The sequence below is a fragment of the Epinephelus fuscoguttatus genome, linkage group LG17 (assembly GCF_011397635.1).
Source record: "Epinephelus fuscoguttatus linkage group LG17, E.fuscoguttatus.final_Chr_v1".
Taxonomy (NCBI): Eukaryota; Metazoa; Chordata; class Actinopteri; order Perciformes; family Serranidae; genus Epinephelus; species Epinephelus fuscoguttatus.
Window position 1 is genome coordinate 11,300,671 of NC_064768.1, and position 25,733 is coordinate 11,326,403.

Sequence of the window (25,733 nt, forward strand, 5' to 3'; positions counted from 1 at the left end):
CAAAAAAAACAGGGGGAGGGGTGGGAAGATAATTCCACTGTTAGTTTCAAACAATTTTTCAGGCAATAAACACATCTGCAACCTCTTTTGTTCCTCCTCAGAAACAGCTACAGGAAAACAACCTGTTAACAGGGTTCCTACACATTTGGAATTTCAAAATTCCACACTTTTCTGTGTATCATATTTCACATCATATTTAATTATTCTTAATAGGCGATTGTAGCCAAGTACCATAATGACATGCAAATAAAAACTCAAGTAAGTTCAATGTCTGGGCTGAGGCAAAAAAGTTGGGACTCTGGGTGCAAGTGGTGCAGTAACAAGACGTCTGTGTTTTTTCCTTTCATGTGGCTCAGAATCGCCTTCTCCCCAATGTTGGCGATGTCAAACGATTTCACACAAAGCTTGCATCTAGCTCTGTGTGTGAACTGGGAATCCTTGGCCAACCAGTATTTATATACGGTATTGTCAAGCCATCCATCCAAAAACTTGCATCTACCCATTGTGAACCACGTGAAACTCGTCTTCTTGTTGAAGGTGCAGTGTTGGAGTGAAACTTGATACCTTGGGGGGCTGGAGGAGGGTCATGGGGCAGCGGACTGGACGTACCACTTGTCAATCAGGTAAAAGGGGCGGGATGTTTTCTGAGACAATTGCTCTCACACAAACTGTGCTTGGCCCGGCATAAAACACGATCCCGATTGATTAAATTATTTTTGGAAATACATAATTTTCTATTTTAGAAAACAGTATTTTAGAACAGTGGTAATAGTCTGGAAACATAAATATTTTTCCATACTTTATTTTTCATTTTCCATACTTTTTAATACCTTGAAATTGATCAAATTTATTTCCATACTTTTCCATACTTGCGTAGGAACCCTGTGTTAATGCTGTAGTCAAACTGTCTTGTATTCACACTAATTGCTCAGTTGGGTCATCAGTCTGTATCTCAGTGGAAAATGTAATGTCCCTCTTTGGTCTACATATTTGAGTTGAATGCCTTTCCACCCAGATAAAAAAGAAATTAAAGTAGAAACTAGGGATGTCAACAGTTAACCATTAATCGGTTAACTGTTGAGAATATTTTTAACTGGTTACGCATGTTGGTCTATACGTTAATTTGAACACACACACACACACACACACACAGCAAATGGCTTGAGAGAGACCCGTTGCCGTTGGTGTAAACTGGCAGCTCCATCATGCAATTTCTGGGATGGAACAACCACAAACTGGTGTATCTCAACCACTTGCCTTTGACTCCCAACAGCCACAGACAGACAGACACAGTCAGAAACAGCCTCTGATTGGTTCGACAAAAGCATCATGGACAGCTAGTGGAAAATTGATACATTTTCACAGATGACATTCAGTGTTGGATATATTATTATGGATATATTCTACAATGTCTCAAGAAAGACAATGCAGTTCAAGGCTGGATTAAAAATCTTTTGAAAGGGATACCATTGCACCGGAGCCCTTGTCAAAGCGGCACTACAGTTATCTTCTTGTCAAAAAAGTAAGTCTCTTTCACGTGCAGTGTTTCAGACATACTTCACATAAGTAACGTGTGTAGTGTGAAACATTGTCAACCCTAGATTTATCATCTAGTGTCCAGTGTGTCAGACTTTTCTCATGAGTCTGTTCAACACTTGGTAGTGAGACAGATGTACGCAGCTCAGCTGGAAAAGCGCAGTTTCAGCGATACAGTACGCAGGGTTTTTTGTGTTTTGTTTTTTTTCTTGCTCCATCGGACAACTTCATAAGGCACAAAGACAGAGGCTACTTGAGGCTACTAGAGCCCTTGCGCTTCTTTTATTCCACATCATTTTGCATTTTTTTATTGTTACAAATTAAGTGTTAAGTCATCTGCTAATTGGTGTCGCACTTTTTTACTTTAATATTAGGCATAAAAAAATGCTGAACATGCTGGGGATATATAGGACCTTATTCCAATGCAATACACAAACAGTTGAATCAATTATTAATTGTAACAGCAAGGAAAGGCATTTTAAAAGAAAAACTGTTTACAAAATGAAGAAAAAGCCATGTTAAAATTTTAAAGTTATACATACAGACGTTAGGAAACACATGAGAGGTACAGCAGCTACATGTGCACTTTATGGCTTTATGCATCGTATAACACAGCCGCAGCACCACTTCTGATTTCAATATTTAATTCTGCTTTTCCTCCACAGTTAATTCATGCATGTTCTGGAGCACTCAAGCACTTCAAATTATATAGATTTTTTTTATGTTGATGTTGCCATATGTGTTCTAAGAGTTACTTGGACAAAACTAAAAGTATCAGGATGTTTCTTTTGGATATTAACATTAACAACTGAAACACGTGTAGCTCTGTGGGTCACTGGCTGAACTGATGTGATTATAAAAGCACATGGGCATGACCACTTCTGATGTATGTTGTTCGGCTGCTGCTGGACTGCATTAGTGGAGGCAGCAGGGTGGAACATATTAATGTGTTTCATCACAATACATATTAATGCTGCAGCAGCACATGTCAGGAACATGAGGACCTCTCTGTGCTGCTGAGTGCACTCAGGCTCGAAAAGGCTAAATTTGATCTCTTAATGTCACAACGGGTCAAAAATACAGTACTAAGAAGTAAGGAAAGTATGCAACTGAATAATGTCTCATGCAGGCTAAAATGGCATGGTTTTATTAGGATCTTTTTAACACGTGACTGTCAGCCACAACCAGAAGAAGCTTCTAATAAACATTTATTACTCACTGAGTTTGGACTTTTGATTGTAGTAACAAGCTTTTTTTTTATATCCACACTGAACCAATGATCTGTTCATCTACTGACTATAACTGTGTTCAACCAACTAATGATGTTTATGAGTAAACACATCAGAAACACCATCTCTCAGGGCTGCAGGAGTCCAGTAACTCTGAAATGCAGAAAATAAACTCCTCATTTATAAAATATGTTGATGTGCAAAACAGTTTGAAACTCATATAAAATGTAACTCTCCCCACTATTTTACTGGCCTAATTATTATTATAAACTTTTCAGGGAATATGCTCAGTTGGTCTGAATATCTTGTATGACGGGCACCACTAAATGGAGGACTGCAGTCCAGACCCAGACTGAGTGACGCTTCTACCTGGATCTGTGACCAGTTTAGTCTTTTTTACCGACAGTCGCAGCAAAAGAGTGCTGCAGGAGTAAGCCCTAAAACCATAACAATTTCAAAACAATAAAACCTAGTCAGCACAGCAGGTGATGTGATGAAATATGCGCCGAAGAGAAATTTCACAATGTTTTCGGTTGGCCATTTTGAGGCCTGTGTGTGAAACCTGAGACCAGAAAACTCATATCAGCACTTCAAGATCTCCACTGAGAAACACGGTCCTACGCTTTTGGCCAGCTGAGCTAACTGCAAAAGCAACAGACAAAAATAAACCCCTCTGGCTGTCATTTATAAATTGCTGCTTTCCACAAATTTTAGACATAAGCAAATTACAGAGGGAGTGATCCTGATGCCAGGAAACAGGCTGCAAATATTTTCTATGACAACAAAAGTCACTTTCCTGACACTGCATGTGCGAGGTATGAACAGTGTACACAGACCTGCTCGTGCTCGTGTTCTTTGAAATGACTGGCCTTTCATCAAGGATAAAGTCAAAGAGGTTTTTCTATAAATAAGGCCCTTGGAGAGGACGTTAGAGGTAAAGTGAGTAAGAAAGAGAGGGAGTGAAAGAAGAAGTGGTCAGCAAGGTTATCCTCATCAGGGCAGAGAGAGAAGATAACTGTAGGACACACTGTGTGACCTCACCACTAGAGAAGAGAGAGGCTGAGGGCCGACTGACCGACTGATCAGTGTCAGCTTTATACTGAGAAAAATAACCAGCAAGGAAGAAAAATAACCAGAAAAAAAAAATACACTCGGCAGAGAGCTGATCTCCACCAGGCAGCTGCTGGAGCCGATAGTGGCCACTCTCGACAAAACAGACTGAGTTGTGAATAAGTTACTCAGAAGGATATGCAAGTAAAAGTAAAAGTAAAAAGGGCCAGTATAATAAGTTTAAGCTTCAGCCTACACCTTTTTGGTTTCTATATTTAGTTTCCTTTTTTTGTGATGCATTATTGTCATTTATTTTATGTGCATTGTCGAGGTGTACCGGCACAAGATTCATAGTTTGATTTGATTCGACATAGAGGTGTCACGGTTCAGTGCGTTTTCATTACAACAAAAAGCAGAAATACCAGAAAATTTTCCTCATTTTTAACATTTTAAATGTTTAATTTACTCTGGAATAACAGACTAACCTCCTTGTCTCCTTTCTTTTTTCTCGTCTGGACTGAAAGAGACTCCACTTCGCTCTCAAACTGGTCCACCTGCATGTTCAATGTGTCTATCGTATTCTGGAGGAAAGAGAGGAAGAAAAAGTTAATATCACAGTCACAGTGTCATGACACTCCTAAACAATTGGTTAAGTCAATTATTTATATTTTATTAGTCATTAAAATCTTTGAGATCTGCCGCTGGACAAAACAAGCAGTTTGAAGATATCAGTGTATCTTTCAGATATTTCTTTATTTTCTGACTTTTTTGAAAAACCAAATGTTTAATTGATTAAAATAATCTACAATGATGAACACAACAGTTGGTTGCAGCTGAAGTTCTGGATGATGTAGGTAAAATTAAATTAAGATATCACTGATGATACAAAACTGTCAGAATTATGGTCAAAAGACATTTTTATGCATAAAATTTATGAGAAAAATAAGGATATGAGCTATACCTTCAATGCAGCCTGTGCAACTACAAAAGGAAACATCTTAATAAATAAGCAGGAATGCAACTTAATCATTTTCATTACCATTATTTTTTATGTCTGCATGTCACTTTAATGTTCAGTCTATAAATGTCAGAAAACAAAACAAAACAGAAAAAGCCACATGTACACTTTGACACAACACAAAGAAATTTCAGCATAATTTGTTTTGTCCCAGTATATCACCCTTGTTTAAATAGAAGTTTACGCTTTGTGAAGACACAGCTGTGATGTATTAATGTCAGTGGCTGCTGGTTAATGAGGTTTTCAGTTCTTGTTTTTGTGAAAGTCGAGACAATGTTCTGTCTTTATTCTGGTTTTGGTTCCACTTTTACTTCAATCTCAGTTCCAGGATTGTTTAAAAAACAAAAATTAAAAACATTCCCAGCAACAAACTCTCTTATGAGAAGGGTCCCCTCTGACTCACACCACTTTCTTACTGTTAAAGATACTAATTCTGAGACACTACCACTCACCGTTAGCCACGTGCCGACCTCCTCCTTTTCCTTCTGGGCCGGGTCCACCTTTTGGGCCAGACCCAACCCTTCTTTCGAGTACGCTTTCGTCTTGGTTTCTCTCTCCACTATTTTGAACCGCTCCATTTGCTGCAAGCAGATACAAACACAGACAAAAAGATAAATCAGACAAATCAGCCATACTTGTTGACACAACAACAAAAATACAGAAGAATACAAGGGGAAATACATTCTCAGAGGAATTTCAAATACCTTTCCACTCTACATAATAAAGGAAATAACATTTTTTCCCCTGTTCTTAAATAATCTTAATGATGGAGCTGTAAAATAGAAGAACTCAGCAATAATAAATGGAAGTCTGGCATCCAGAGGAGCCATTAAAGCACACTCAGCAGACCAGAAATAGGGCAAGACCACATGCAGTCTGTTACTGATGGTCGTTAGAGCCTCCTCTCTCCTGAGGGAAAACCACAGCAGTTACTTTAACACCCAACTTGTATTCTACATGTCTGCGGCTCTAAACTGAGAAAGTCATTTTATGTATCTGTATCTCTGTGTCAAAACCCTGAGGAGTCTGATGTTCTTCTTTCCTGGCCAAGACAAGATGTTGCTAACTAACCCCGGCTGCTTCCTGCAGGATGCATAATTTCAGGTCGACCAACTGAACCACAGGAAGTCTTGAAGAGCAGCTTTTAGGATAAAACCGACTCATTGAGATCAGAAGGAGCTGGCGAGTTGCTCTCATCCCTCATTGTGCAGGCAGGTGGCTCACATTCAGTCCATCTCAATAACCCTCATCAAAGGATCATGTGGCTCTGTGTGCTGATGGGCAGATGAGCTAAGCTGAAGAACAGGTGTTAGATATCGGACCAGATCCCATGTTTACCAGCTCCCTGTAAAGAATGCCATAATGAATCTCCTGGGTGGAGTTCTTTATTTAAAGGGGTAATCTGAGAAATTATTTGACAGCATTTTCAGTCTCTTATTCTGTATCTTAACTAGATTATGATGGTGATTTTGTCTTTAACTGTGTCACCTTGGTGGCTATCTCTGCTCACGCTAACTGCCAAGTTCCTTTTCTTTAGTGAACAAACATAAGTGCCTTAAATACATCGCTTCCTGGGCAGCTTTTACTGAAATGAGTGGGTGTTGAGGACGAAAATGTAAAAGCTTTAATAACTCCAATAGCGAGGCCGTGTCCCTCCCTTTACAGTGGACCAACATGGGAATTGATTTCAAAATTATTTTTGATCCCATTTGATTTGTGTCATGCATTACACATATCATTCCTGTCCATTTAACAGAATCTTTTGCAAGACTAGAAAGTCGCATTATTATTTAAAAGGCTCTTTCTTCCTGGGATACAGGCTATATGAAGCTAAGATTTGCTTGGACAAAAGATTAGCTTTGTTTGTTTTTTATAATCATACGTATTAGTCCATCACTAGGTTCCTTGTGATGTGGACTCCACTGTGCATGACATCATTAAATAAGTTTTTCAAGAATCCAGACAGACTCCTGGAGAGCGTTCAGTCCAGTCAGCTATAGATCACAGAAGGTTACTGCCAACACTGACGCTGTACAGTGACACTTGTACAATAGGATGTGTAATTTGGTTATAGCTCTTGATTATAAAATAGATATGGCAACTAGAGCTTGCTCTAAAATTAAGAGGTTTAGAGGCTTTATTTAATGACGTTTTCATGTACTGTACTTCCCCAGAAAGAGCGAGAGACAGAAAGAGCATGTTGACAACTGAGAAAAGCGAGAGGAGACATCCAAGTATGGACAAAAGTGTAGATGTTATACAAAACTTTCTTTGATCATGAAGCCCAATGTTATATCCTTTCCCCATGAAAATAAGGGCATGTATGTGGGTTTGGTTGGTTGTTTCTTTTCCAGCTGTAAAGGGGCTTTGCTATACAATGGCCCATAGCTGTCAAGTCTCCCATTTTGGCCGGGAAACTACCGTATTTTACCCCTCTTTCCCGCCGTCCTCCCGTATTAGTATTTTCCTGTAAATCTCCCGTATTATAATATAATTAACAAAAAAACAAACAAACAAACAAACAAACAAACAAAAAAAACATTCCTCTGCCTCTCCAAACTGAACTCTGTCAGTAGCCTCGCGAGAACTGCCACCTGCAGTAGCTTGGGTGGCAGTTGTCGCGAGGTTAGTGTCGACAGCGGGTCTGTTTGACAAGTGGTTATTTTAGATTTCCTGTACACCCAGGGACGGGTTTTGGTATGGCAATGTGGGCAACCGCCCAGGGCGCAATCTATGTGAGGGCACACGAGCGCTCTCCAAAAAACCCCAAAACAAAACAAAACAAAACAAAACAAAACAAAAAAAACCTCGCCAGTTTTCTAGATGACCGCTCATTTCCACGCCAAGTTAGTGGAGTGGGCGCTGGGGCGCCCCTATTAGCAGAATCCTGGCGGTTGTGGGTTGAACAGGGGTCACAGACAGGAATACGGCGGAGGCTCATAGTGCTCTGCGGTGCAAGATAACGGCTTACCGGCGACAGAGAAGTCCGACTCCAGATCCAGTAATTTCCTCTTTCGTGGGTGTCATGACTGCCCAGTAATACCTGGACAACCGAGCCGTGGCGGCACACAGGTATGTGACGTGTAAGAGGAGAAACGAGCCGTTCACATTTCTCTCTGTGGCAGGTAACGGCCCACAAACCTCACCGCACTTTAGGGACTGTTCTTTACTTATGAAGGGACTTGTCAGGGGAGGAGGGTGGCTGGTTAATTTTTATTTTACTTTTTTATTTTATTTTGACCCCCCCATGTTAATCACTTATTGATGCTGTTTTTGAAGTATGAATAAGTCAGTAAGTAATTTATTCCATTGAAATATCATTGATGTGTTATAGAAAAGTGATTTATCTTTTTATAAATGACAAAAGGCACATCTGCCTCATTTTTGTCGTGGTATCGTGATACTACTCAGAACTGAGATACTTTTGTACTGTTAATCAGTTCAGTGTATGAACTACACTGTAGACTGGATTCTCTACTGACTCACCTAAACAGTCCAATATGGGTTGAATCTGTGGTCTACATCGTCACTGCTCTGCATTGTTATAATCTGTGATCACCTGGTCATGGGTCACAGATGACCCGTGTGTGTGTGAAGCACACACTGCCTCTAGATTTACATTCAGCAACTACTATTTTTCTGCTGGGATTTTTTCAGGTTTTTTGACCATGGAGGCTCGCCATGACCAAATGTTACTAGGGAAAACACTGGTTCAGGAACATAGATGAAAATAAAACACCAGTATGCTGACTGTTATCAGTGTGTTAATCCAGTTGTTCTCAACCTTTTTTCATATCAAGGACCCATAAACTGATACAAATGAGGTCACAGAGGTCATCAGAGACCTCCAACAGAAAAGATTTTGGTTGTTAGATTTGATTAAGACCAGATTTGCAGTTGTCTAAGACAGTTGAGGAGATAACTGTGGAGGAAGTGAAACCAATGATCTAAATATTCGCTTAAATGATTCTTACTAACACTAGACTCACTTCTACAGTAAATTAAATAGTAAAAATAAACTATTTCCAATTGTTCTGGGGACCCCCTGGAACTCCCTCTAGGACCCCTGGCTGAAAATCCCATTATTAGATTAAAAACATTTTTTGGCCAATATTTGTCTTGCAGGAATAAATGGGTTTTATAGATCCACAACACCCTTTCATTACAGGAAGACAAATACTGGTCAAAAACTTGTTGATTACCTGGTAATCTATAACCTGATGTATCAATGCTATGTAATAACCTGATGTATCAATGCTATGTAATATATAGAATACAGAATTCAGACCTAGAGTTTGTTAAATACATTTTTTAGACTCTTGAAGACTTTCCAGAGTTGAGAACAAACACAATCCTCCAGAGTAAACACAGGTCCTGGAGGGAGTGTTATAATGAACGTGATGTGTCCTACTCACCGTTTCTATGAGTTTGCGGTTCTCTACTAGCTGCCTTTTGTCTTTGATCTCGTTGGATGCCACCCACGTCTTGATCTGGTCTCGAAGACGCTGGGGGACCAGAAGAAGAAGGAGAAGAAGAAGAAGAAGAGGGAGAGATACAGAGCGGGGGAGGGAGAGATATTGGGAGAGATACAGAGAGAGGGAGATGCAGATACATCAGTGAATACATGCAGCGACTCGTCCTCAACAGTTATGGATGGTGAACTTGGTGTCTGCATGCAGAAAACAGGCTTGGCTTGGAGTTTGGTCCTCATGAAAACACTGTGATGAAGCACACACTGCTTCTGGCTGACCAGGGTGATATTTAATACTCCACAACGCATGCACGCACACGCACACACACACACCTCTCTGTGTGGGCAGGTTAAACAATATCACATCAGCAAACAATCAATGTCCTTTCATCTAATTTCAGGACGCAAACTGAAAAGACGTCAGACCTCAACCAGTCAGCTCTGGCTGTTTCTAGCTGTTTGTGTCACCTGCTGATTGGATAGAAATTAAGACCTGATTTACACCTGGTATTGACAAGTAACCTGTATCTGGATATCTGATGAAAAACACGTTTACACACAGGTGTAAATTCACACAGAGTGCACTGCAGAGTGGAGTATGTCTAGTTCACATGGTGATCAGATCTCAGCTCAGTGTAAATGAAATGAATTGTTATTTCCAGGCCCAATGAAATCTGTACAGTTTAGCTACTTATTAAGAAAATATCCCGTGTACCAGTTGAGACAGAAAAATTGCTTCATTTTGTTAAATTCTGTTTTTCAAAGTCAATGAGATAGAGTGAAGCTTATGTTTACATTTACATTTTTGGGTGCTTTCCCTGTGTCCTCATTTACTATTGCTCCGCAAATGTATTAAAGCTGATGTAGGCAGTTTTATTTTGACACCACTGGGCAAAAATCCCATAATAAACTTTGAGCACATTGTACACCAATTGGTCAGAGAGAAAACTACTTCTGTACCTCCTCTTGGCTCTGCCTTCAGGTTTTAGAAAATCTAGTCCGTAATGGGAGACTTTGGCCAATCATAGGTCATTTAGAGAGAGGGTGTTCCTATTGGCTGTTTTAACAAATGCAGATGTGTGTGCACGTCCCCTCTGTGAAAACCCGATTCAATGGTAGAGAATCCCTAAAGAGAATGTTTCTAATCAAGCACTGGTAACAACTGCCTACACTGCAAATCAACTCAAAAAAAGGAAGACAAACTCATCAAAAAGAGAGTCTGACAATAAGCAAAATAAAGCAGCAAAGTGTTTCTGAGATGGAGAGAAATGTTGCTTATAGTTTCCCCTTCTGCTAAGTGTAGCCAAAAGCTCATGGCTGTGGCTTCAAGTTCACGTTTGTGTATCTAACGTTAGCTAGAGCTTCGAATCACAGTGTGTCCTCCCCCTCACTCCCCGCCACTACAGACCAACTCGCTGGTAGGAGAGCAGGCAGCAGCTCCGCAGATGGAGCCCCAGTCAGCTGCCACAGCAATATGAATGTGGTCAGCACAAGCCCCAGGTCTGGGGAGCCTGACAGCCCTGACAGACTAGCAAACTTTCTTATGCTGCTGTTACACAGGTTGGACCCAGTGCTGCTAGTGGCCACCAGCCTGCTGTGACACCCAGCGCTGGCTGAATTTGAACCTCAACAGCCGCTGACCAAAGGTCCAAAGCTACTGCCTGCTCTCCTCCTAGGGTGGCAGTCCACAGCGGTGGGAAACAAGGCAGAGGGACAGTGGGGTGGCTAACAGCTAATTCTTGTCTCATTTATGGTCTGATACACAGAAAGAGCGAACAGAGAGGCTGTTTGCAACTCTACCATTAGGCTAAGTAAGATTACATAAATCAATGTATGGGAAACACTCGGTTACTGTATGAAGCACCTGCATGTGCCCATGGTCGTCTGGTGGAGGGGCTTCGGACAGAGAGGAGGGAGCTGCTGGAGGAGGGTGTATTTTTATATTCTGCCTTTTTTTTTGTCTTTTACAGATTTCTGCAGAGCCCAGCTTAAAAGAAAGCGATCAGCTTTACGGACTCACAGTGAGTCCAGATACTGTGAGTTACTTATTTAATTTTAGGGGGAAGACCTGCGAGCACTTAAGCTCCATCAACTCTTTGATCGGAAATCTTCATTTCCAGGTGTTTCAGGACTTAAATTCTCATATGTACATCATCTCTCTCTGTATATTACCTGTAGCTTTTTAATCTCTTTCTTGAGGTCTGCTTCATATTTCTCCTTCTGGTTTGCATTGGCTGCATTGTGAAGCTGTGGAGGAAAGGAAACAAAGGGGTCAAACAAGTTCCAGTCAAAAAAGGATGCAGTGCATGCCCTTGTTTTGTCCACTCTGTAAATATCGATTACGCAATCTATGACAAGTTTTACAAGCCCGTCAATGAGGACTTTGTTCATACTTTCAAAATTCTGTGATCTGTTTTAGCTTTGTGCCATCAATTAATTTCAGGACATATAATGGTCTATAAATTAATATAGAGAAACAATAAATGTAAGACAAATAGAACATGAATATCTGTGGGGGTAGTGATCAGCATTAAACTCTGACAAATACAACCACAGCAGCACAATAAATACAGGACAGGATAATGAAGGAAAAAGGGCAGCTGGGATATTTGGTAACTAAAACACTGCCTCTTTTTGCCTCTTCATTAGCACAACAGATCTGCACTCTGTGCCTCTGTATTGCTGTTAGGTCAGGGCCCAGCGCCGTTTTAATAACAGCTCAGTTTATAACCAGTATCATGAGTATAGTTAATTCTGTCCTAGTGATGGTAAAATGTTTTTAACTACTGTGATCGCAGAGGCCTTTTGCCCAGCTATCAGCAGTCTGATGAATTACACTCAGAGGCAGATAGGGCAAGAAATTCAGTTTATTCTATGACAAAATTCTCTGGTTCTGGCCTCTAAAATGTGAACATGTGTTGGTTTTCTTAGGCTTAGATAATTTTTAACATAGTACTGTCAAGTTTTGGACACAACAAGACATCTGAAGAAGTCACCTTTGACTTTTTTGAAACATTTTCACAATTTTTTTGACATTTACAGACTCCTGGTTCCAGCTGAATGTAATCTGTTTTTCTCTGTTTTAAACCATTATAAATGTCATATTTCTGGAGTGTGGATTGGACATAAAAAGGGCTCTGGGAAACAGTGATGGGTGAGTATTCTCTTACAATCTTAATGATTAGTCCAAACAATAATCTATGAATCAATCCCTGTGACGAGCCTTCCTCACCTTTTGCCAGATATCTTCAAACTGTTCCACTCCCTCCGCTACTTTTTTCAGACATCGATCTATTTCCCCTGCAGGAGACAAAGAAGGGAGCAATAACAGAGGATTAAAGAAACTACGAAATGATATTACCCATGTGAAGGTGAATGTAAACATGTCAGAACAGTTAGGGCCAACTCAAAGTAGATTAGCTGATTATCTGGAGTAAAAATATGTATACCCAACATGCGAAGTAATCCAGGTACCAAAGTAAACCTACTTCAGATCACGCACGCACGCACGCACGCACGCACGCACGCACACACAGCATTCCATATAATAGCAGCGCATTTACAAATTGTGTTTGACATCTAATAAAATATGCATATCTTAAAAGGTACATTATGCCTGTAAGTGAGAGGTTACACACAAACAAATATCCTGTGCACACCCAGCTGCCAGTTTATTGGGTACACTGAGCTCAATCTAATGCAGTCTGCTATAAATCTTCCCTTAATATAAAGGTCATTAATTAATCAATATTTGCCACATGAAATCATACAAGATACAACAGTGTGAAATGCAATCCTGTCAGCTTCCTTAACTTGTGCAACTTGTGGAATTCAGGTTGCTTTCAAACCTAACCTGTTTGGTTTGGGAAAAAAACTCAGGTCCGTTTTGCGCAGTTAGTATGGTACGTTTGGCTGTTTCGAAAGCTGTCAGTCGAACCCTGGTGTGGATCAAACAAACAAACCAACATCGCTTCTAAGTGGGTCTTGGCCCACTTCCATACAGACTCTGGTGCGGTTAGTTTGTGGTGTGAAAGAAAACGAACCAACCACAGGATTTTATGACAGCAGATATGTGATCTTAACATGATTTCAACAGCCAAACTACTACTAAATCCATCTGCTGATGGTGAAATCTGTCCACAATCTCATAATTGATCCGGATATAGATTACGTATATCCCATAACCTATTTAAGCTAATGCATACATGCAACCATGGCTACACGTATGCACATCAGTGTGGGTATTTTTCCTGATTAAAAAGTCCATTAAAGTCCATTACGAGTCCATCAAAAAGTGTGTGACAGTGACCTCACAGTATTAACCCTGAATCAATACTGTACAAGCAACCTCCTTTTCATCCTGTGGTAGTCATTATTCATGCCATGCGACTGATTTGCAGTCTAATAATAGCTCACTAATGATGCTTACAATCAGTTATTTCTCTATGAGCTCTTTGAACATAAATATAAACACTGTAGAAGCATTAAAGTGCTGTTGCATAAATTTCTGTCAGTCAACAGAGTTTGATTTGCCCACATGGGTCCTGATGCAGGATGACGAACACCTCAATGGTCCACTCAACAAGTTAGGTTAGGAGTTTTGTAGGCTGCTGCTTTATAATTGTCCATGGCTCCACACAGGCTGCAGAGTGTGATTTTGTAGCTTCCTGGATTCACTGATGTCATCAGTGATGTTGACACTGGTGTCCTGGAATGCGTTCCAGACTCTGATTGGCTCCATCTCTTCCATAACTGGAGGGATGCGCTGCAGATTGTTATATATCTCCATCTCATCAAGACCGCTGCATGGCTGCTCCTCCTGAACAAGGGCAGCAACTCCGCTCTGCAGCCACCTTTAAAAGCGTATAGCAGTGATCCAGAGCAGGAGCAGTACAACACCTCACATTCCGACTGTCACACCAGACCTTATTCACCATAAAGCACATGCTTCCTCTCCTTTTCTCTCCATAGTCCTCTGCTCAGTTGGATCAGCATATAGAAAAAGAGTCACCGAGTTGAATGGTGCTGTCCAGGATTAAGCCTAGTTGTGGTGAATCAAAGGACGTTGCAGTTGTGGATATACCGCCAGAAACTGATGGGGGCATGGAGTTTGTCCAGTTTATTATCCCATGCCTGTACAATGGCTTGCAGGATGCTAGTTTGGCTGGTGCCCATCCTCTCCAACTTTTCCTCAGTATTTATTGATGTTTACATTTGGCCAGCTAGAAGAAGTTGGCGGGGGGTGAGTTTGCAGACTGGTGAGTTGAGTTGATTTTAATCCCAAAAAAGTGACTTGCAGCCAGACGCCACCACCGTTGAATGCCAACCACAAAAAGCACCACCAACACTTGCAAAAGAGACATCTGTTTCAGAGAGGTGTTAATTTAACTGTATGATCAATTTGGAGCATGCAGTTTGTGGTGCATTATGCAGAGAAGTGTTTGTTATTTTGCCGATCCTCACCGATAAAAACGCCACATAAAACTGTTGAATCTGCACCCCAGTGAACGGTGAAGACTGTGTGCGTCAGATAAGAGGAGGACAGATGCCCCAGATTTATGTTCACACTCAGCACGTGACATACATCAGTTCTTCGCTATTAAATGTACACAGGGAAAAGCTCATTATTTTTTAACTTTTCATATTTCTGACTTGGACCACACCAAAGCAAGTATTTTTATCTTCAACACGCCACAGAGCTGACGGCTTTTTTCCTGCATTTCGCGCTGCGCCGACTATATTCTAGAATTGAAAAACAATGGTAGGCATTCTTGTATATGATCTAAACTGGAGTCCTGGTCATGTGACTGCAGTCAGAACAGTAAAATTATAAATTGCTTGGTTCTTAGGCACGCTCCACAGTCAGGAAAAATGTTTGTCCTTGTGATTTCTTGATGACAGAAAATCCTGACATGTTATGTCTTGCACGTTCTTTGAGCTCATGATTCTGAAATTTCCCACAGCACCACGAAAGCAACATAATGTTTATTAGTTTCGTCGACTCAGTCACAGTGTGCACACAATTATCAGTCTGTCTCTATCAACATTTGTAGACTAAAAAAAAAAGACGGAGGCACAGAGCCTGACCACTACATCACATGACTGATTATCAGTAGAACATACATCACATACATCATCAGTGTAAATGGTGTCAGAAAAGCAAAGTGAAATCACGTATGTGCATATCTGCAACCCACATCTATGTTAATCCAAGCTTTAATTGGCTACAGACAAGTTTTGTGCTGTAACTTCTTCACAACGTAATGGCTATAAAATAGTGACACCATCTGCGTTTAGATTGGTTCCTTCTAAACTTTGCTTTTACTGCACAACTCTGGCTGCCACCAAGGATGATCTACAGGGAAAATGAAGGCTGACTGGTGATCAACTCAGGCTGGCGCTGTTACTGTCTTCCTTAATGTTGTCATTACAGACATAGGCTGCATTCCTTTTACCTGAAAAGTCTGAGGTTGGCGGTGGCTAAGACATCATCTCCGTGTTGACCTTGTTCCAATGCAATGAGTTGGCAAACCAAGAAGTTGTTTGTAAAACCAGTTCTAGCCAGGTTAGTCATTGTTATCAATACCAGTTGGCAACAACGCATTATGCTGTATTTTGTGTATAAAAACACAGTAGCAGCATGTCCACACCCAGGTTTGACTGAGTGCACAACTTTTTTTATGTGACCAAAATAAACTTCTACTAAGAATTACTGTTAAGCAGTGTTCTAATACTGTTTTCACTACTGGTGATGTGCAGGGCAGCTATGTTAGATTCTGAGGTCGGGAATGGTGAAGTTTCTCTGACTTTTCAAGTCAGACATCCAACTTCAGGGGGTGCTCAGATATTTGGATGATAGGACGTTGATTGTTTGCTGATGTGATATTGTTTAACCTGCCCACATAGAGAGGTGTGTGTGTGTGTGTGTGTGTGTGTGTGTGTGTGTGTGTGTAGTAAATTACCAGTTACGTTGTTGACTTTGACATTAGGAAATAAATCTTATCTATTCTTGCTGCCATCTTTAATAATCTTTATTTTCAAACTGTCAGAACTCTTTATAACAAAATCTTGGTGTGCCAATAATGTGTGTATATAAACTAAGTATATCATTATTACTGCTTTTTTAACTCTGACCGTTAAGGTGGGCTAGCAAACTTCCTTTTGTTTGTGCGTGTTCCTCTGTGATCATTCTGTGTCCCCTCTCTAAATTCAAAGGTTTTTGCAGGTCCGTGAACAGGCAGAGCACTCAGATCGGTTGATTAGAGGAGCAACTGCTGCAGAGGTGAGTGAAAGCACACTTTATTTTGCTGATTAGACCCAGCACTGGACTACGGGGTGTGTGAATTCCATGGGAACGCAGATGGTTTCATCAAAAACTCTTGAAAAAATGATAGACGGCACTAAAATAATATGAATTAATGAACTGTTAACTTTTACTTTGATTTCGCTTGGTGCTCTGCTGTGCTGTCTGTGCCCAGAGTAGGCTCTGCCGTGCACACATAGTTTGAGATAGAGAAAAACGCAGCTCCAAAAAAAAAAAAAAAAACTAAATGTGGTGGCATATGCTGATAATATGGTGTCGTGCCACAGATAAATGAATGAGTGGGATAACCTGCACTGCTATTTACATGGGGGATTCCCCAAATTGGAAAAGCAGGTGGTTTCCTGCTGAGAGCAATGTAGAAGGAGCAGTAATGTCACTGCAGCAAATATTGTGGAACTCTTACGCAAAAAACTAAAAACTGTAGTTTTAAACTTAACAGAGGAAAAAGAACTAAACTTTTAGCTTTTGAAATAATCAGTAAAGTTACGCTGTTCCTTTAGACCAGGTTTTTGTTGGTCAATGGCACAATCACTTTCCGCTGCCACAGAACAACAACATGCCAACAATGGGCCTGACCACACCTCATTTAAAGACCTACACACCCATGGGCACACAGATGGGTGCAAGTACATCTGCTACTTAAAAAACATGGGCACTGGCCGTGAACATGACAACTGCGTTGGTCTAAAACTAGCCATGACAGTTGCGCTGCGCTATGTGCCGCTATGCACCAGGTGTCAGATAGGGTCCTAAATGAAAGTCTGTAGGGCACCAGAGTTCCTGTGTGACAACCTATCCAACTCACTAAAAACAGCAGATGCCAGGTCTCAATACTTTTACTATCAATACTTCAAATCAATACTTCAGTCTTATTGCTTTTCTAATTGTTCAAATTGTATCAATGATGCTGTCGCTGATGGCGCAACGAGGAGTGACAAGGAAAGATGCAGCAGTCGGAGGAGTAGAGAACAGATTAAGTTATGTGAACAAACTCTTGTTTGACCTTAAACAGCCTTGATGTTAAGATTCTGCCGCGGGTGAGTTATTTTTAGATGAAAGTCTACATCCTCGGTAATAATACATTACAATTTGACAGAGCCTAGTCGGTGCTTCATCTTTTCTTCTTCATGCAAAGATTTTAGGAGCGGTACATGTTTTGTTTTTATACAGACAGCCGTTGAGTTGCAGAAGTGACAGGAGCTCACGTGACAGGGTGAGTGATGGTGACAGAATCATCAATCCTGTCAAAGAACAGCACGTTTTCAGCCTGCGGTGACAAACGTCACTTGAAAATAACATCAAAGTAAGGGAAAATTTCTGTGGGACAACAGAGCCTCGAGGTTTTCTGTCTTTACACAAAGGTCTGGGTTGGGTTACAGAGCTTGTTGTGGTGGGTGTGAAGGTTTGGAAGCATTATCAACGGCGTCCTGTGAACAGTTTCAGACATCAGTCAACACCAGCTTCACTGGAAACGGTCATGCTGTTTAAATTTTTAAAAAGAAAAGCAGTGAGAGCAGAGCAGAGGAGCAGCAGAGGACTCAGATCTTGACTGTTCTCACTAGAAACACAAAGTGAGTCTGTCTGAAGTCTGAAACATGCTCTGGTGTCTGTGAAACTCTGTGAAAGTGTGCCAGCATCATGAGCAGACTTTAGCACAGACGTCTGCCAAAACACACGGACACAATGTCACCCTGTGCACAGTGTCACATTTACCAAAGAAAAACAAGAAAAAGAAAATAAACAGAAACCTTTATATAGAGATGAACAACATTCTCAATTCTCATTGAATACTGCAACATTGATAAATATCATAAAATGCTACATTACCTAGAAAATAAATAAATAAATAAATAAATAAAAAACCTTTTCATGGATTTTCACTGTTCCACCTGACAAATCAAAGTACTTATCACATTAGTTGGGATTTCACCGAAATGAAGTGCAAATTTTGACCACATTTTCAGAAAATTGGTGAGGAAAATGTGCATTTACGTGCTTTTCTATCCACTACTGTTATGCCAATTTTGGGGGTTGGTTCATTGAGATTAGCGGTAGGTAGTGCTAATTTTCCAGTCGGGTGCCAGGTTAAAAGAACACCACTTAAACATCAAACTAAGCAAAACAATAAATGTACAATAGCGGAGAGTACAGTGGACAACGGAAACAGAGAGTTTTGAACTAATAATATTACAGCTATGTGCTCCTTGAAGAGTCCTGCTTTACCGACAAATACTGGATGAATACAATGAACTGTATCTACAAATGACAAGCAATGGAAGTGTGCATGACTGCTTACCTGCAATCTCTGGACCTTCTGTTTAAGACCTTTTATACCAGTTAAGGCCTTATTTTTTAGCTTAATTAATTTTATGACTTTTAAGACATTGTAATCTGGGGCTACTCTGTTATAGCACACTGAAAATGCATGTTTCTGTCTTCTCCTACACTAACTATGGTGCATTTTTTCGGGGGATAGACAGGGCTAAAACAATTCCTCGATGAGCCTGGGTAAATCCATTAAATAAAATCATCAATTCAAATTCTTTGCATCGAAGATTCATTTAATCCATGTGTTTTGCACGGATGATGATTACTTTTGATGACGTGGTTGCAAAATGGAGCAAGAGAGAGAGAAAAAAAGAAGGTTAAGGAGTAAAGACAGGCCGGGCAGAAGACAGAAAGGTCAAAGGGTACAGTTGACCCTGGCCCAAGGCCAAGGGGGAGCACATGAAAAGGTCTATGGTTGTGCCTTGAATGAGATCAAGCACAATTTACTTACTGACTTAAATCACTGACAATACAAGTTACATGTATTGTCATGATAAATAAATATATTTTTATCATTAAACCACATTTCAATGTGCCGTCTGATACTCCCACCCCCTCATAAGTATTGTGAAATGGTGCGGTCCATCTGACAAAGGGGGCAGTTGCACATCTATGTGCAAAACACACAGCTGACAACGTTAATGTAAATCGGACTGCAGCCTGATTATCTAAGTCGGAACACAGGGTCACACAGGAATCAGGGTCCCACTTTGGAAAATGTTGCCCAAATAGCTGGCCTGCCTGTCACCACATGTTAACTCGTGTTGCCTTCCAAGAAAACAGTAAAGGCTCATGTTATGCCTGAGCTGTAGTAAAGCTGCACAATTCAAAAGCAACTTTCATGTGTAATTCATTTTTTTGTGTCTTTAATTTTAGGTACTTAGTACTTTAATTTGCTTTTGTGTTTCATTTTTGCATGTTTTCTTTAGGATCAATAATATAATCCGGCACTTAAATGCACTGAATGGATTTAGTTTTGACAGGTAACATTCCTGTACGTAATTCAAGCAATACAAAATGTGGAATTAAAAAAAAATAGTAACCAATTACTTGTAAATTTTAAGATAACCTGTCTTATTTTCCCTTTTATGTGTTTACTATTGCTCTTTCATAAAGCAAAAGTTTTTTTCTTATTCAATTACTCCATTAACCGATGGAATAATCTGTAGAATACTCAATTACTAAAATAATCTACAGCTGCAGCCATAGATAGAACGTTATCCAATCCCAGTGCTATAAACAACCACAAAATGCAACGTTTTTAAGGAAATATATCAAGACATATAGATGCAGAAAGAGTGAGATACTGAAACTGGAAGTCCATGCATTACAAAATCCACTAAAGACCACTGCTCCTCTCCAGTTTTTTCTTTATGCGTTCTTATTTGAGAAGGTAAAAAGTGTCAAAGAGTTCAGGTAAATCCATCATGTTTGAGCTGAAGCTACAGAAACCAAAACACAATGTATTTCTCTGACTCCCTCTGCAGCCAAAAACCTCTAACCTGGCAGCTTGCACGACTCGGTAAACAAGCTACTTGTGAGCTCATGTGACTTCTGTTTACAACGCCCTGCTTCTCTTTCAACCACGCAGCGTGAAACTAAAAGTATTTCTTTCTCTTGAGGTCACATAAAAAGACACAGAGTAACCAAACAGAAGTAGGTGTGATCACAATTGAGCTGTAAACAATTTTAGACATTTGTCTTGACCGACTTTAAGTGACAGATGGGTGGAGTTCATCAACAAAGATGCCAACAGGAGACTTTTAAATCAAAGAAACGTAAATTACTCTGAAATATGTTTCTGTGATTGTGATGCTACCTGTTTATATAATTTGTGGTAAACCTCACCCACTTGGCGCCTGATCAAACCACAACAAATCCTAATTTGCATCGACTCAGGTGTTTGATGCAACACACAAATGCTCAGAAATCTCACCTTGAAGTTTCCTTTTATCGGCCATGACTGATGACTAGGATGATGTCTTCATGCCTTCTTTCACTGTAGAAAATAGAGACAAACTGGGTTTATTTGTGTGTTTACTCATTTATTTAATCAAGGACAATGCACATTAATAAACACAAGCAGTATTTTTCCATAAACTAAAAATATCAAAGAATATGCACTGACAAAATGGTCACGAGGACAAGCGGAGACTGATGGAAAGATGGGAAAGAGGAGACAAAAGGGTAGAATATGCAAACAGTTTTTCTCCTTATTGTTAAGTAGCTGCCCTGCTGGATTAAGTTTGGGCATCACACTGAATCCTGATGATAGAGGAGCAGCTCTGCGGCTCAATCTGACCTTTATCCTCTGAAATGTCCCTACAGGAATGAATTGTAACTAAAGGAAACATCCTCTCTTAAATACTTTTGTTTCATTAATCTGTGACGTTCAGAGTGCCCAAGGACTCATTCAAGTGTTGCAAAGTAGCGTATCTGTTGAACAAAACCTGCCGCTCATCGATGATTTCTACATACATTTTTATCACGTATTTTTCAACAACACAAGGAAGCAAGTTTGAACTTGTTGCATTTAATGCTCCATTTCCTCTGCCTCAGTATAAATGTGTCAGCTGCATCATGGAGTTCATGATCATATGCATATCAGCTGATTTGTGAGGACTGACAACAAAAATGTGAAGATAATTGTTTATGTTTATAGCTGATGAATCCTATTCTGCAATCCAACTCCGATGTGGCTGCTGGAAATTTTACAACATGACTGATATGACATGATATGCTTGACTAGTTTAGCTCAAGATATGTCATCAAACGACAAACTGGACCAATGAATGAACTGCAGACAAGAAAGGTATGACAACAGTGCTTTTTATGGACACACTTTTGAGTACAGAATTCGTGGCTTCTTTAAGTAGTTGGAAAGTGGGCTTCAGGCGTGAGGCATCAAAGCTTAATAGTTCACCCCAAATCAAAATTATATACCGGTATGTTTTATCAATCAGTCGAGACTGTTTGGTGTGAGTTGCTGAGCACTGGAGATATCAGCCAGACACTGCTGTTGAGTTTTCCAAATGTTTTTTGAAACAAGCCGAGTGCCATCAAGTTCCATTATATTGGAGAGAAGGCAGACATCTCTGCGGCCCATATCTCCAACACTCCGCAACTCACATATGAAACAATCTAGACTGATTAATAGCACTACAGGTAAGAGGAAAAATATGTATTTTTCATTTCTGAGTGAATGGTCCCTTTCAGAGTCTGCAGGTTTTCAGACGGTGCTTGATAAATTCATAAGTTAAACTTGAGTCTTCCTTCACATTTTAACATTGTCTTCTTTAAGCTAGCATAGAGTCAACTACCTTAGTCTCAATTACTTCACTGTGCGTGCAACAGTATAGAAAGTATGCAAGCAACATGCACACCAGCACATGGCCTGAGTACCATCAAGGGTCCTTGGAGGAGTTTCAGTTTATGATTTAATTTAATTTAATTTAGTTTGCTGGAGGTTAAAAGACCATGCAAACATGTACAGAAGGCTGCCACCTCAACATTAACCATATCTTCCAGCCAAAAAGACTACTTTTTTGGGGGGATAAGACCCTTATGAAAATAGCAATCCAAAGCCTAATCTGCATATTGGACGTCCTTAAAAGAAACCACCAGTTGTTTTATGTTACAACTTGCTTGGTTTTCTGAAATGCAACTTACACAGTGTGAAATCTGTGGCCTTGGCTCACAACAATAAGGTGTATAAAAATATGTGGATTCAGCGGTAATGTTTTGTAAGATGACGCAGTTTAAGACGTGGAGTCACTACTTGACAAACACTTCAATTTTTCCCCTGTATGGTGTTAAAACACTCAGCCGAGGGACAAATACTCCTAAAATAAAAACACTGAGCACCTCATGAAGGTTTCTCATTTGCTGCCTGTGAAAGTTTGATTTTCTTTCTGTGCAGGAATGAGTTTCAGCACATGTTTTCTTGTGATGAGATGAGCCTTGAGATGTTTAACTGTGCAAATTCCTGCTGATGCAGGAACAATGTACAACCCGCAAAACTGAATTTAACTAAATAAATACTGCCGTTTAAATAGGTATGTCACTCAAAGAATTACTGTATATTTCTGCTGTTAGAAATATTTCACATGAATATAAAGTCTCACTGTTAAATGTATTAAATTTGACCAAACTCTGTTAGTATGAAATCAAGAGCGCATACTAATGTAGTCACAGCCCTGTGTTGTTTGTGGTGCTGCTGAAATGTGTTGTGTCACACTGAGAGGTGTTTCAAAAATTTGGTCCAACCCATTTAAGTCAACGAAGGCAGAATAAACATGTGCACATATTCACAAATGTAGGATTTATTGCAGGGCTGTCTGTGAGATTAGTTTTAGATGGCACTGTGCCGCACAAGACCAATAAAACGCTCATGGGTAACATTATACGACTTGCCTGTCCGTTAATAAAATGGCAGCTAGCTGGTAACAAACAATCTCCAATTAACGTAAAACTGTTTTCTGAAAACATTTTCAACGAAAAATACGAAATGCAGTATCAGAATCTTTCACATTTTATCAGTGCTGCTTAGTTTTACCGTTTGATCTTATTTTTTCAGCCTGTACGTAAAACAACACAGGAAACAACATGGCGCCCACTTCATGTTCACAAACTCTCATACTGAGAAATAGACAATTAAGTAACAGAATCTTGGTTTATAGTTGATCAGCACTGCCTAGTTTCACCCTCTGGACGGAGTTTGGTCTGAGTTTGAGAGAGAGGAAAAAAGAGGGTTCCCACATATTTCTATTTTCAAAACTTTTCCCAAATATTTGATCCCATTTCCATGACTTTATTCAAATTATAAATAGTTAGGTCTATATATAAGTTCATCTTGGTCTGGCCCCAGGCTACGTAACAGAATTGATTGTGCTTTTGCCATCATGGCCCCTCAGCTTTGGAACGACCTGTCTGTGGACATAACGCTCAAAGAATCTGTGGTTTCTTTTAAATCACTTCTTTAAACCCATTTTTATAGACTTGCTTTTATTTGTATCGTCTATTTATTTATCTATTTCCTTTTAATTTTGTCCTTTTATTGCTTTTGGTCTGTTTATTTGCATTTATTTCACTTCAATTTAATGTAAATTGTATTCTTTAAGCCCAATATCACACATCACAATCTAATCACAAACTAAAAAAAAAAAAAAAAAAAACCCTTTAACAGGGGGGAAAAAAATAACACAAATATTAATTCATAATGAAATCAATAATATATACATACAGTGGCGGAAAAAAGTTTTCAGACACCCTTAAAATTTTACACAATCTCAAATATTATCATGAAATATTTGTGGAAAAATCTTTTTTGTGTTTCAAAAGGTGTGGCTGCATTAGACAGATACAAACAAATACAAATTATATTTTTTTGTTTATTGTTTACAAGAAAAACTAACAAAACTAAATTCCTGACAGTTTCAATATGTCAGTTCTCAACATTGTCGGTATCAAAGTCAACAAATAACAGAGAATGTGTTCAAAACTGAACAAAAAATAAATAAACCATCACATCATCAAATTAATATTTAGTAGTCCTGCCACTGGCATGTAGTAGAGCTCTAATCCTGGCTGGCATGTTCCCCACGAGCCTTTCACACTGTTGAGGGGTAATCTTGTCCCATTCTTCTTGAATTACTGCTTTTAATTCTTTTAAATTCTTTGGTTTATGCTTTGAAACAGACCTTTTGATAATCCACCACAGATTTTCAATGGGGCTCATGTCCGGGGATTGAGCTGGCCACTCTAAGACCTGGATACTGTGCTCCTGCAGCCAAGTTCTACTGGCCTTGGATGTGTGTCAAGGGGCATTATCTTGTTGAAACATCCAGTTTTTACCTCAACGGAACAGTGCACACGCAGAAGGGAGCATGTGGGTTTCGAGAATGGTACAATACTTGGTAGAGTTCAATGTGCCATCACAGACAGTGAGATGACCAACACCAGCAGCACTCATGCATCCCCAAACCATGATACTGCCTCCACCATGCTTGACAGTAGGTACTGTACATGCTGGAGATAATGCTTCGCCTGGCCTTCTGCTACCCTCACATTAGTAGGAGGAAGATAAAGCTGGAAACTGGACTCATCTGACCACAAAATCTTCTTCCAGTTCCTGGCTGTCCAGTTCTTGTGTGCCTGGGCCCAACGACGCCGGGCTAACCTCTGTCTCTCATTGATCAGGGGCTTCTTGATAGCTTCGTAGGACCTTAAGCCATGATCTAAAAGTCGGCCACGTACAGTGCGGGTGGAACACTGGACACCAGTTTGGTTTGACCACTGCTGCTGAAGCTCCTGTGATGTCATTCGGCGGTTTTGCCTGCACATGCGGATCAGGATGCGGTCATTTCTTACTGAAGAAACCCTTGGACACCCAGATCTTGGTTTGTCTTCCAAGCTGTTGGTTCGTCTGTATTTCTGCAGAGTGTATCCAACTGCTGAAGGACTGCATCTGCACTTCCTGGCTATCTGGCGGCAGCTGTACCCTTCCTGGCTGAGAATCTTTATCTTCAGGCGTGTTTCTTGTGTTAGGTTCCTTGTTTTAGCCATTTTTGTGTCTGAAGAACTTTCAAATGTGCTGGCTTTATGTAGACATGAAGCTTGGCAACAAAAATTGTGTCTTTTAATAAAAAGAACGACCTTCGTCACTGGTACCAAAATGACCCAATACTCAAAATTTCTTATGTATTTTTATGGAACCAATCAATTTTTAGTTTTTAATGGCTTTTTTAGGATTTATTTAGTATTTTAGCTGTGACTGTA

The 25,733-nt window shown here is 40.0% G+C and overlaps 1 protein-coding gene across 2 annotated transcripts in view; it reads right to left on the reverse strand.

The window, feature by feature from the left end:
* LOC125904692 (CCR4-NOT transcription complex subunit 3-like) overlaps window positions 1-25,733 on the reverse strand; it is a 49,992-nt gene that overhangs the window by 21,003 nt on the left and 3,256 nt on the right. For both annotated transcript variants that reach the window (XM_049602278.1, XM_049602277.1), the window contains exons 2-7: window positions 20,893-20,955; window positions 12,537-12,604; window positions 11,477-11,551; window positions 9,249-9,338; window positions 5,286-5,414; window positions 4,301-4,396 (exon numbers count right to left, since the gene is read on the reverse strand). In XM_049602278.1, the coding sequence (XP_049458235.1) occupies window positions 4,301-4,396; window positions 5,286-5,414; window positions 9,249-9,338; window positions 11,477-11,551; window positions 12,537-12,604; window positions 20,893-20,917 (483 nt within the window). In that variant the 5' untranslated portion in view covers window positions 20,918-20,955. The remainder of the gene's footprint in view (window positions 1-4,300; window positions 4,397-5,285; window positions 5,415-9,248; window positions 9,339-11,476; window positions 11,552-12,536; window positions 12,605-20,892; window positions 20,956-25,733) is intronic.